At 43.6% G+C, this 14,313-nt stretch overlaps 1 protein-coding gene across 1 annotated transcript in view; it reads right to left on the bottom strand.

Annotated features, from left to right (window-relative positions):
* Positions 1-14,313, bottom strand: part of LOC311136793 (SH3 and multiple ankyrin repeat domains protein 1-like) — a gene marked incomplete at its 5' end in the record, with an annotated part of 45,260 nt that overhangs the window by 5,410 nt on the left and 25,537 nt on the right. The window contains 11 exons of the mRNA XM_084171074.1: positions 227-339; positions 526-582; positions 678-704; positions 1,303-1,383; positions 1,537-1,675; positions 1,975-2,099; positions 2,299-2,381; positions 11,328-11,406; positions 11,807-11,920; positions 12,013-12,164; positions 14,062-14,198. Coding sequence (XP_084027200.1) covers positions 227-339; positions 526-582; positions 678-704; positions 1,303-1,383; positions 1,537-1,675; positions 1,975-2,099; positions 2,299-2,381; positions 11,328-11,406; positions 11,807-11,920; positions 12,013-12,164; positions 14,062-14,198 — 1,107 coding nt within the window. The remainder of the gene's footprint in view (positions 1-226; positions 340-525; positions 583-677; positions 705-1,302; positions 1,384-1,536; positions 1,676-1,974; positions 2,100-2,298; positions 2,382-11,327; positions 11,407-11,806; positions 11,921-12,012; positions 12,165-14,061; positions 14,199-14,313) is intronic.

Raw genomic sequence — 14,313 nt, 5'->3', positions numbered from 1 at the left:
GGAGAGATGCAGAGAACGGGAGGAAGTGATGCCGCATTAAAAGTGCATTGGCAGTAAAAGTGATATAGTGCAATATGGAGGAAGCAATAAGTTAATATCCTAGGCTGTGAGGTTTATTTCACATCCAGCGTTGCAGACACAAGCACCGAATTGAGGGTAAGATCCTAGGGCCAGTAGGACCTGCAGGTACAGTCATGGTAGGATAACGCTGAGAATGATGCAGTACCTCATTGGGGGCGATGCTCTTGGTTCGGTCTCTCTTCCCTCCGTGACCCCGCTGTCCCTGTCCATCTGATGTGATTGTGTGCTGAGCTGCTGCCAGGATCTCATCCAGTTTATCTGAGCGACGGAGGGAGAGAGAGCGACAGAGCGAGGAGAGAGAGAGAGAGAAATGAAAGATAGAAGAGCGATAGAAGAGAGAGAAGAGAGATCAAAAGCATAAGACAATTGAAAGCGGAGGCACATTGTCACCCAGTTCAAAGATGGCCTTTTGAAACACAAAGGGGGAAAGGGGTCAGATCTTACTCAGTGCCATTTGATAGACTGTCCTCTTCTTATCAGGCACCTGGGAGGACTCGTACTCTGAAAAGCAGAGGTAGTATATTCTTAGGACCTGAGCAGACTGATTTTGAATGGAGGTTTAAGGGCTGATTAAGGTAATGATAAAAGATATTCACCTGCTTTCTTTTTCCATGGAGAGGCAGCTGCAGCATAATTAGAGAAAAGAAGGTTATCATATTAGGCTATAACAGTATACTGAGACTGCTATTATAGCCATATCTGTAATATTACAAAATAACACAAATGAATACAGTACATATTGTACATTAACACTGATGACGACTATGATGATGTGGTGGTGATAATAATGATGCGGAGGAAGACGACGGCCATGACAATGATGTCACACAACTCAACCTTTTCCCACCTTTCTCCACTGTTAGTCGTCCATTTGATTTAGCCGAAAAAGGAAAATTTGTGTAGAGGTTATATGCAGAATGTAGAGTTTCCACAATGCGAATGACTTCACTGTATCTACATCTTTCCCAGATAGAGCAAATGTTCATACATTTACTTGAAAGAGGACATTTATCCCCATAGTCCTCCTCATTAAGCCATTGGTAATTAAAACATTCAATCTTACCTATACCAGAAAAATCCAAGGCTCCCTGCATCAACTCACTTAATATTTAATGGACTTTTTCAATTAACATCTTTTCTATGGGTCAGAATTCTAATGTGAACAATACTTTGCTCCCTGCTTGTTATGCTTCCCAACCCCTTCTTCTTCCATTGTCTTACCCATGTCTTCCAGCTCTGATGTCATTGATTTAGAGCGCAGGGCAATGGCAGGAGGAGTCAGCCTCTTAGCCTGTTGGGGGACTGCCAAGGGACAAGGACCAAACAAACTTATTGCTTACTACTATATTATAAACATACACAAGGTAGCTGTTACGGTATTGCGAACAAGCATTATTATTACTATGTTATAAACATGAATTGTATACATTACACAGAACAAACTAAAAAGTATACCTTTCTTCCTGGGGTTGGTCTCCTCCATCTCCGGGTTGCGGGCCACCATGACAACCTTGACCATTAGAGCGTTGCCACCTTGTCTGATCATGTTGACCACCTGCCTGTGGCCTACCTTCACTACGTTCTGACCATTAACCTACACACACACACACACACACACACACACACACACACACACACACACACACACACACACACACACACACACACACAGATAACACTGGCTGTCAAGAACACTAAACTGTCACACACACACAGATAACACTGGCTGTCAAGAACACTAAACTGTCACACTGCACTCAACACGATACAAGTTCAAACTCTAAAACAAATCAACAAATGTACAATTTGATAGTGATTACAAAAGTTGGTCCCATATTGATTACCAGGCCTGCATAAACTGTCAGGGTGACAAGCCTTTCCACGGATCCATACCTCAATAAGGAAGTCCCCCATCCTTAAGCCAGCCCTCCAGGCCACACCCCCCTCATCCACAGACTCCAGGTACTGCAGCGCAGGGAATGCTGGGGTCGGAGTGAACTCCTCTATTGGAGTCTGGGCTGCAGAGAACAAGTCAAGAACAAGAGGATGAGGGAGATTTGAGATTAGTAATAAAATAGTGTCAAAGTAAGGGAGATGGGAGGCCGAGAGTTAGGATGGGAGAAATGGGTGAGAGAGGAAATACAAGGAGTGAAATACATAGAAGAGTAGAGGACTTTGGAAGCCGGAGATGGTAGACATCCAGAGGCTCGTACTCACCTTTGGCTCCCCGAAGCACAAAGCCAAAGCCCTCATTGTCTTTCTTCTGCAGGAGCACTGTCTTCTCCTTAATGATGTAGTCACTTAGAGAGAAAAAGGGGGGGTGGGGTGGAGTGAGAGCGAGAGGGAGAGGGAGAAAGAGAGCGCAAGCTACATGACTTCTTCAGCAGCTGAAAGTCTAATTGTCATGCAAATAAAGCATTTTTGAATCTGGGAGACAGCTATACTGCATCACATTATGAAATCACACTGCACCAAAAGATGGGGGGGGGGGGTGGGGGGGGGGGGTGGGTTGAGGCATGTCATACAAAGACCACCAACATACAAAGACACCCGACAACCAGGGTAGAGTTGATGTCATGATGGGCGAGGATGAGTGTACTGGAGCGACCTCTCCATAATCCAGCATAATGCTGCCTAGCACCAGGAAGCACATGGGAGTGTATATGAAAAATGCTGTATAGACTCTTCACTGTTAATGGGAACTTATACATGCACCTGTAATGCTGCATTAGCTTTCCTCAAGCATTCAATGCACTAGCTATCTTGGCTACCTCTCATTGGCTCATTGTTTTTTTCATTGATGATTGACATGGCCATCTTGTTATGAGATGGTAGGAGTAGTGTTATGGCGTGGCAGCCAGAGTTGGCCATGCTGTTTCATTGCTCCATTACCAGGTCTGGGACTTCTGTTGCTCGTCAGATTTACGGATGCATTACAGCAGTTTTGCCACATGTAGAGAGCTCAGTGTATACTGTAGTCTCACACTCCATAGTAGCCATATAATGTACTGTACTACAACAACAGTGTCTCCAGTTAATTTGAGGTCTCGATCCTAGACAGCCGGCCGGGTCTCAATTCTAAGAGCTCAGTGCATCCTGTAGACTGACTCCACAGCCATATACAACAACAGGGTCTTCATCTCTGTTCATTTAAGGTCTCAATTCTACACAGCCGGCCTCAATTCATGCTGTTTTGCAGCTCCATTAGGATGTCTGGCTCTTTGGTGGCTGTATGACTTGTGGTTGAATCCATTGGGTTGAAATCCAAGCAGCTTATTCCGGTTCTGCGTTTTCTGCATTAGCTGCTCGAATAAACTCAAACTGACGCGGCCTCCAATCGACCGTTGAATGTGCAAATCCACCAAGGTACAACATGGCTGAGGACGAGAGTCTTTGCTTTGTTGGGAGTTGCTGAACTTGGTGTGAGCAGGCAGTGCATGGGAGCCATTACAAAGCTGAAGATTCAACCGCTAACTTCTCGTACCGACGGTCTGCAGTTTGCACTCTCCCTTTCATCCATCCCTTATGCGCCGTCATACTGTCAATGTTAGTGTTTCGCCAACGCAAAAAGCCGCCTTCCATCCATCTGCTGTTCACACCTCATTCCTTTTCTCTCACCCTGACTCCTTCGCGCGTTCCCTCTCAAAGGATCAAATCTACATGTAGCAGTGTGTTCAAATGGCTGGTTGCAATCCACTACTGTCTGAGAACTGTATCATTCTATCCTCAAGGCAATAGAGGTGTAGCTATGATGCTGTGGATCTTTCAAATAGTCTACCATTTAACCCTCTCGCTCCTGTTCTCTCAGTCCATGCTGTTAAGGAAAGGACCTTATATGTGCATGATGGTTTTAAGTAACATGAATTCCCCATTGGCCAGTGTGACACTCAGTGATCACAGTATGACCCTCACATATTACAGTAGCCTACAGTATTACAGTAGCCTACATTATTACAGTAGTCTACAGTATTAGAGTAGCCTACAGTGTAATCATGTACCCTCCCTCCTGACTCATCCTCTGTAGCCTCCACAATTATACAGACGAAGCAGCATGTTAGTCATACACACTCATCTTATACATTTACCACAGGAGGTTGGTGGCACCTTAATTGGGGAGGACGGGCTCATGGTAATGGCTGGAGTGGAATCAGTGGAATGGTATCAAATACATCAAACACATGGTTTCCAGGTGTTTGATGTCATTCCATTCGCTCCGTTCCAGACATTATTATGAGCCGTCCTCCCCTCAGCAGCCTTCACTGACATTTACATACATATAATGAAACCATGAGACACAATGACACTTACATGCAGCCACAACCCAGGGACACAGACACAGATTAACTAGTCCCAAAATGACCCTCAACCACACTGTGACTGCGCTGGCACCCACTTACACACTCAAATGAAGGAAATCACAAACAAACCACTGTGTCCACTCTCCCTTTCTATACAAGGCTTTCATCCAACACAGGTGCACATTTATGAAACACAAAATGAATGGCACACAAAATTCATGAGATATGGCAATATATACTGTAGCTATAAAAATCCACATACATAATAGGAATCGATGATACCACTGAATGACAGAAATAAATCATTTGAAATGGTGGCACAAAATGAACGAAACACACACCGGCTGACATTACTAGAAATGCATTTACAAAATGCTCTCAGATTACATTCAGAAATACATGAGAGGGGAGACAAAAATAAACATGCTGCAGTCAGAGCCTACATTTAATAGCCACTTCCATCACACACAAACGTTCACACACACACACACACACAGGAAAAAGACGATTTAACGCACGCACATATATACACAGACACACATGCACAAACACAATACATAGCTCATTAATCCGCCTTTCAAATCCACGGCCTCTCTGTTGCATCTACCTCTCCCCTCTCTCCATTGTCCTCTCCTCACATCCATAGCCAGGCAATGAATGAGGAAACAGCCGCTACCTGTAAATGAACCACACGCTTCTGTTTCTGGGGCCCAGTGACGGCCACGAAGAAGAGAGGGAGAGAGAGAGAGACAGATCTCTCTCTCCGCATCCCCCCATTGCCATTTCCCCCCCCCCTCTCATCTCCTCCAACCCCTCCTCTCCCTCCGCCTCTCGGTCTTCCAGCGAGAGCACAGCCAGAGAGAGCCGCGAGAGTGGAGGAGAGGAGGAGAGAGAGATGGGAAGAGAGAGAGGAGAGAGAGAGCGAGCGTTGGCCTAGCATGTCTACACCCTGCCTGCTTGAGACAGCGTGAAAGAGGGGGAGAGAGAGAGAGGGTGGGAAAGAGGGAGGGAGGTTGAAAGGGAGAGTGCAAGAGAGTGGAGGGAGCGTTTGCTGGATGTGAGAGTGGTGGTTTAGCATAAAAGAGAGAAAATAGGTGATTTTGCGGGTGGGGGAAGGGGGGATGGATATAATGTGAGGGGAAATGGGGTAACAGGAAGCAGGGATGGTGTGTGTATTTGAACGTCCACAGACTGGCTTCTGGCAGATTCACACACAACTGATTTCCACTCCAGAGAGATTACCTCATCGGCCAAATACACACTACCACATGCAGATAACAGCACTCACAACATTCACATTCAAACCAAACCCACTCAAAATTCTCATTGACATTATCCCAAGCACACAAATGCAGTGGGAAGTAGCAGCCACACATACATCTGCTGCTGGATCTGGTTAAAAATGCCACTGTATTACAATCGGCCACATAACCACCACCACTGTCCTACACACATTCCTACATGCACTCTCCCTCTCCCTCTTCACACAGACGTCATTCACCGTCTGAGTCACTGGCCATTGTTCACATTGACAAATACCAGTGAACCTTTAGTAGGCTGATTGACTTTGTGACTGATAATGAGAGCTTCTTAGCGCACGGCTAATGTCAGCTACACACTGTAAACCCAAAACGTCGGGGCCGTGGAGTCCCTCCTCACACTTGCCGATTGACCGAACGAACGCTCATCACTTCCAAATCCCCGTGACTCATCGTCAGGACGTTGTGCCGCACACTCACACGCGTAGAAACACACAGACACACACACATACACACAGAGCACAGTTAGCCCTCATCATGCACAGCACAACTGCAGCTGCCTAGGGCTGGGCTGAGGTTTGACGCTAGCGGATTAGACAGATGCAATAGAAGAGTTGGCTGACAACGTCACAAAAATGATGCGCGCGCATCGATGTGGCCGGAAGGCGTGCATTGTTATGATTCTGAACGGTCAGATAGCTAGCAACAATGACAAGAAGCTGCCTTGATGGGAATCGTAGGTGGTTCTTTTCAGTTCGTTGTATCTTGTTATTGATACCATGTCTTGTTTTGAGGTGTTTTGACTGATGCCATGTCTATGCTAATATGGCAAACATTTGCTAGTTAACTAACCAACAACTGCAGCAATGTATTTGAGAGACAGCAAGTGCTCATTGTGCAAATGTATTTAAGTTTTAAAGAACATTTGGCTAATAAATATAGTTTACATGTTGTCAACAGTCTAAGCCAACCTCATCTGTTTTGACTCATAGTTGCACACGTGTCAGGTTGGTTGCTAAACAACCAAGCCATCTATGGGGGAGAAGGGAACCATTGTCAACATTTATGGTATTATTTTTAACAGGGAAAATAAACAGGGGACTGGAAGGGCGAATTCGGAGGGGTGATCAGCCATGTGAGCGAGGACAACACAAGTTGGGCTACTCTTGGCAAAGATGATCAAGGAAGAGTCAAGCAACTTTGTCTGCTAGATCAGTGTTTCTCAACTCCAGTCCTCCAGTTCCCCCAGCAGCACACATTTTGTTGTAGCCCTGGACAAACTCACCTGATTCAACTCGTTGAGGGCTTGATGATTGAATCAGGTGTGCTTGTCCGAGGCGACAACAGAAATGTGTGCTGTTAGGGGTACTCGAGGACTGGAGTTGGGAAACACCGTGCTAGATGTACAGTGAGGGAAAAAAGTATTTGATCCCCTGCTGATTTTGTACGTTTGCCCACTGACAAAGAAATGATCAGTCTATAATTTTAATGGTAGGTTTATTTGAACAGTGAGAGACAGAATAACAACAAAAAAATCCAGAAAAACGCATGTCACAAATGTTATAAATTGATTTGCATTTTAATGAGGGAAATAAGTATTTGACCCCCTCTCAATCAGAAAGATTTCTGGCTCCCAGATGTCTTTTATACAGGTAACGAGCTGAGATTAGGAGCACACTCTTAAAGGGAGTGCTCCTAATCTCAGCTTGTTACCTATATAAAAGACACCTGTCCACAGAAGCAATCAATCAATCAGATTCCAAACTCTCCACCATGGCCAAGACCAAAGAGCTCTCCAAGGATGTCAGGGACAAGATTGTAGACCTACACAAGGCTGGAATGGGCTACAAGACCATCGCCAAGCAGCTTGGTGAGAAGGTGACAACAGTTGGTGCGATTATTCGCAAATGGAAGAAACACAAAATACCTGTCAATCTCCCTCGGCCTGGGGCTCCATGCAAGATCTCACCTCGTGGAGTTGCAATGATCATGAGAACGGTGAGGAATCGGCCCAGAACTACACGGGAGGATCTTGTCAATGATCTCAAGGCAGCTGGGACCATAGTCACCAAGAAAACAATTGGTAACACACTACGCCGTGAAGGATTGAAATCTTGCAACGCCCACAAGGTCCCCCTGCTCAAGAAAGCACATATACAGGCCCGTCTGAAGTTTGCCAATGAACATCTGAATGATTCAGAGGAGAACTGGGTGAAAGTGTTGTGGTCAGATGAGACCAAAATCGAGCTCTTTGGCATCAACTCAACTCGCCGTGTTTGGAGGAGAAGGAATACTGCCTATGACCCCAAGAACACCATCCCCACCATCAAACATGGAGGTGGGAACATTATGCTTTGGGGGTGTTTTTCTACTAAGGGGACAGGACAACTTCACTGCATCAAAGGGACGATGGACGGGGCCATGTACCGTCAAATCTTGGGTGAGAACATCCTTCCCTCAGCCAGGGCATTGAAAATGGGTCGTGGATGGGTATTCCAGCATGACAATGACCCAAAACACACGGCCAAGGCAACAAATGAGTGGCTCAAGAAGAAGCACATTAAGGTCCTGGAGTGGCCTAGCCAGTCTCCAGACCTTAATCCCATAGAAAATCTGTGGAGGGAGCTGAAGGTTCGAGTTGCCAAACGTCAGCCTCGAAACCTTAATGACTTGGAGAAGATCTGCAAAGAGGAGTGGGACAAAATCCCTCCTGAGATGTGTGCAAACCTGGTGGCCAACTACAAGAAACGTCTGACCTCTGTGATTGCCAACAAGGGTTTTGCCACCAAGTACTAAGTCATGTTTTGCAGAGGGGTCAAATACTTATTTCCCTCATTAAAATGGAAATCAATGTATAAAATGTTTGACATGCGTTTTTCTGGATTTTTTTTTCTTTTTCTGTCTCTCACTGTTCAAATAAACCTACCATTAAAATTATAGACTGATCATGTCTTTGTCATTGGGCAAACGTACAAAATCAGCAGGGAATCAAATACTTTTTTCCCTCACTGTACATATTACTGCACTGTTTGAGCTAGGAACACAAGCATTTCGCTACACCCGCAATAACATCTGCTAAATATGTGTATGCGACCAATACAATTTGATTTGAAGAAATAGAATTGACCTGACTTGTCTAGTTCAGTGCCTTTAGCACTAGCCTGGTCTAAATACAGCTGATACACGCACACAAACACACTCGCGCACAATACACACACACACACACACACACCCTCATCTAATTCTCAACCCAGAAACACACACCTCAGAAACACAAACAAATTAGCTGATTCCAGCTGTCCACCGACACAAGTTACAAGACACAGCTAAAACATTAGGTTGGCATTTATTGAGATGACTCATGTATTGGAGGTAGCTCTGCAGTGGTCACTAGCTGGCACAGCCACAAGGTCATAAAATCTGATTTTAAACCTAACCCTAACCACACTGCTAACCCTAACCACACTGCTAACCCTAATGCCTAAACCTTAAATGACGACCAAAAAGCAAATTTTTTTGTTTTCATGAATTTTTACGATATAGCCAATTTTGACTTTGCAGCTGGCCCATCTAGCGGAAACCGCTCAGTTCTGCCTCCAGGGCAAGACGCCGCTAAAACATTAGCATGGGTTTACACAGTAAATCATGTTTAATTTTACTGTATGTTTTCTACTGAGAATTAAAAGGGCTACAGAGCACGATTAGTGCTGGGCATTCAATGTTAGCATAGTTAGAAAGTGATTTCTCCTGGGCCCTTGTTTTCTGTTTCTTAACTACGTCTCTAGTCCTCCATCCTTATACAGTGCCTTCACACCCCTTTACTTTTTCCACATTTTGTTGAGTTACAGTCTAAATTTAAAGGTGCAATATGCAGAAATCGCTCCGCCATTTCCTGGTTGCTAAAATTCTAATAGTTCGCCTAATTTCAGTTTATGTGACAAAACAAGCAGTCATTGTGTAGAGAATCATTGTACCATCTAAACCGCTTTGAAATATATTTCCCATAACCAAAAATATTTTATTTTCAGCTGTTTGAAGCTGGTGTACAAAACCGAAAGTAAAATATGCAAAAACTAAATTTAAGAACAGGAAGCATAGAAATAGCGCACATAGAACATATCTACTCCTACTTAGACTTGCTTTCAATAAGAATGAGAGATCTATAACTCATATTTCTATGTGAATTTGGGGTCGCCCAAAAAGTTACATATTGCAGCTTTAAAATTGATTAAATTTAGATTGTGTGTCACTGGCCTACACACAATACCCCATGATGTCAAAGTTGAATTATGTTTATAGAAATGTTTACAAATTAATAAAAAATGAAAAGCTGAAATGTCTTGAGTCAATAAGTATTCAACTCCTTTGTTATGGCAAGCCTAAATAAGTTCAGGAGTAACAATTTGCTTAACAAGTCACATAAATTGCATGGACTCAATAGTGTTTAACATTATTTTTAAATGACTACCTCATCTCTATAGCCCATATATACAAATATCTGTAAGGTCCCTCAGTCGAGCAGTACATTTCAAACACAGATTCAACCAGGGAGGTTTTCCAATGCCTCGCAAAGAATGGATGCTGTATTAATACACCCAGTCACTACAAAGATACAGGCATCAGGGATTTCACCATGAGGCCAATTGTGACTTTTAAAAAATTACAGAGTTTAATGCCTGTTATAGGAGAAAACTGAGGATGGATCAACAACATTGTAGATAGTCCACAATACTAACCTAAATGACAGAGTGAAAAGGTGTAAGCCTGTACAGAATAAAAATATTCCAAAACATGTATCCTGTTTGCAATAAGGCACTAAAAGTAAAACTGCAAAAAATGTGGCAAAGAAATGAACTTTATGTCCTGAATACAAAGCATTATGTTTGGGGCAAATCCAACACAACACTTCACTGAGTACCACTCTTCATATTTTCAAGCATGGTGGTGGCTGCATCATGTTATGGGTATGCTTTTCATCGGCAAGAACTAGGGAGTTTTTTGGGGGGTTAAAAATTAATTGAATAGAGCTAAGCACAGGCAAAATCCTGGTTCAGTCTGCTTTCCAACAGACACTGGGAGACAAATGTACCTTTCAGCAGGACAATAACCTAAAACACAAGGCCAAATATACACTGGAGTTGCTTACCAAGACAACCTGGAATATTCCTGAGTGGCCTAGTTACAGTTTTGACCTAAATTGGCTTGGAAATCTATGGTAAGACTTGAAAATGGCTGTCTAGCAATGATCAACAACCAACTTGACAGAGCTTGTGCAAAGCTCCTAGACACTTACCCAGAAAGACTCACAGCTGTAATCGCTGCCAAAGGTGATTCTAGCATGTATTGACTCAAGGGGGTGAATACTTATGTAAAGGATATATTGCTGTATTTAATTTTCAATAAATTAGCAAACATTTCTAAAAACATGTTTTCACTTTGTCATTATGGGGTATTGTGTGTAGATGGGTGAGATATATCTTTTTTTTTCATCCATTTTGAATTCAGGCTGTAACACAACAAAATGTGGAATACGTCAAGGGGTATGAATACTTTCTGAAGGCACTGTAACTTGGTGACCATGGTGACCATGTTTCCCAGGGGTCAAAATGACTTTTGGTGAGGTCATTCATCCACACATCTAGTCCCTGAGGAGCAACACATCACAAGCTTCTATCAATTCCAGTCTTACCTGGGGCCATCCACACCATCATATGCTCCCACGGTAACATTACGAAACAGCTTCCTCTTGGCTTTCTCACTGCGTGTCTCTGGAACACAAACAGTTCATGTGTCACAATTATATTGATGTGTGTTTTGTGTGTCTTTGTGTTCCACTATTTGTGTATTCCGTATGTCTTTGTATACTTTGTATTCCAGTGCATCTCTGAAACACACAATGATCGAGTTGGTTGTGGTGGTGTTATTAATGTTACTGGGTGGATGTGATACATGGTCTACTGCTTGTAACATTGTGAGGATCTCCTGCAGTCAATAGAATGCTGGCAACTGAATGACGATAAAATTAGTCAGTCAGTAAATGCTGGGCTAGCATCTATAGATGGACTTTGGTTGGTGTTTGTCTGAGCTGATGTAATGCGAGTGGCGATAGTGTCTTTGTCTGAACACACATAGTATTTGGTTTCTATAAGGTTGGTGGTGTTGTCTCACCTGATCGATTGTCCTTAATGGGAGGACCCACCTCCTCCACATAGTCTGAGGGGAACCAGCCTGTACGACCCTTCACTGTGCCCTCCCAGAACCCCCCCTCTCCCACACTCAACACTGAGAGAGAGAAGAGAAGAGGGGTGAATCAAAACTTTATCATCAACACAGTGGCATTCCAAAAAAAACACTCCTCTCTGAATCTCTCTTACCTTTGACTTTGTCTCCTTTGCTGATGCTAAGCTCTTTGTCTCCATGGGCAGTGTAGGCCCTTGTGGCCACGTACACTCGCCCTGGGACCGCACTGTACATACGCCTCATCTGACCCCCAGCTGATCCCCCGCCACTACCCGTTGAGGTCACACTGCAAGAGGAAAGACAGAGCGGAACAGAAGAGTTTGTGTTAGTGTGTAGTGGAACAACACCTGGTGATACCAGTAGCAGAGACAGAAGGATAATGGATGGCTTAGGAGTCATGCCAGTGGTTTACACTATTAGAATAAAGCGTTTTGAAGCTTCAAAGCTGGTAAAAGTCAATTTGCTGTAGACAACCGCAACATTTTGCATTTGTACATTATTTTATAAATAGAGTTACATATGTACAGTTGAAGTCGGAAGTTTACATACACCTTAGCCAAATACATTTAAACTCAGTTTTTCACAATTCCTGACATTTAATCCTAGTAAAAATTCCCTGTTTTAGGTCAGTTAGGATCACCACTTTATTTTAAGAATGTGAAATGTCAGAATAATAGTAGAGAGAATGATTTATTTCAGCTTTTATTTCTTTCATCACATTCCCAGTGGGTCAGAAGTTTACATACACTCAATTAGTATCTGGTAGCATTGCCTTTAAATTGTTTAACTTGGGTCAAACGTTTCGGGTAGCCTTCCACAAGCTTCCCACAATAAGTTGGGTGAATTTTGGCCCATTCCTCCTGACAGAGCTGGTGTAACTGAGTCAGGTTTGTAGGCCTCCTTGCTCGCACATGCTTTTTCAGTTCTGCCCACACATTTTCTATAGGATTGAGGTCAGGGCTTTGTGATGGCCACTCCAATACCTTGACTGTGTTGTCCTTAAGCCATTTTGCCACAACTTTGGAAGTATGCTTGGAGTCATTGTCCATTTGGAAGACCCATTTGCAACCAAGCTTTAATTTCCTGACTGATGTCTTGAAATGTTGCTTCAATATATCCACAAAATTTTCCTTCCTCATGATGCCATCTATTTTGTGAAGTGCACCAGTCCCTCCTGCAGCAAAGCACCACCTCAGCATGATGCTGCCACTCCCGTGCTTCACAGCTGGGATGGTGTTCTTCGGCTTGCAAGCAACCCCCTTTTTCCTCCAAACATAACGATGGTCATTATGGCCAAACAGTTATATTTTTGTTTCATCAGACCAGAGGACATTTCTCCAAAAAGTATGATCTTTGTCCCCATGTGCAGTTGCAAACCGTAGTCTGGCTTTTTTATGGTGGTTTTGGAGCAGTGGCTTCTTCCTTGCTGAGCGGCCTTTCAGGTTATGTCGATATAGGACTCGTTTTACTGTGGATTTAGATACTTTTGTACCTGTTTCCTCCAGCATCTTCACAAGGTCCTTTGCTGTTGTCCTGGGATGGATTTGCACTTTTCGCACCAAAGTATGTTCATCTCTAGGAGACAGAACGCGTCTCCTTCCTGAGCGGTATGACGGCTGCATGGTCCCATGGTGTTTATACTTGCGTACTATTGTTTGTACAGATGAACGTGGTACCTTCAGGCGTTTGGAAATTGCTCCCAAAGATGAAACAGACTTTTGGAGGTTTACAATAATTTTTCTTAGGTCTTGGCTGATTCTTTTGATTTTCCCATGATGTCAAGCAAAGAGGCACTGAGTAGACCTTGAAATACATCCACAGGTACACCTCCAATTGACTCAAATTATGTCAATTAGCCTATCAGAAGCTTCTAAAGCCATGACATCATTTTCTGGAATTTTCCAAGCTGTTTAAAGGCACAGTCAACTTAGTGTATGTAAACTTCTGACCCACTGGAATTGTGATACAGTGAATTATAAGTGAAATAATCTGTCTGTAAACAATTGTTGGAAAAATTACTTGTGTCATGCACAAAGTAGATGTCCTAACCGACTTGCCAAAACTATAGTTTGTTAACAATAAATTTGTGGAGTGGTTGAAAAACGAGTTTTAATGACTCCAACCTAAGTGTATGTAAACTTCAGACTTCAACTGTACGGTCACTCCCTCCACTATGTCCTCACCCCTGTCTGCCGCGCTGTGGTTTGCTGTGATGCCTCTCCTCTGTGTCACTCTGTCCTCCTCCTCTTCCTCGTGATGGGGAGCGGGTACGGGCCCTGGGACTGCTGGAGCTCCTCACACCTACAGAGGCCCTGCGACCCTAGAGAGAGAGGGGAACAAACAAGTACACACACACACACACACACACACACTGATTATATAAATACATAGGCTGAATGATATAATTGTGTTGACACTTACACAAACCCAAACTC

The sequence above is a fragment of the Coregonus lavaretus genome (assembly GCF_964263955.1).
Source record: "Coregonus lavaretus genome assembly, chromosome: 1".
NCBI classification, from domain to species: Eukaryota; Metazoa; Chordata; class Actinopteri; order Salmoniformes; family Salmonidae; genus Coregonus; species Coregonus lavaretus.
This window is presented reverse-complemented; position numbering and strand designations above follow the sequence as displayed.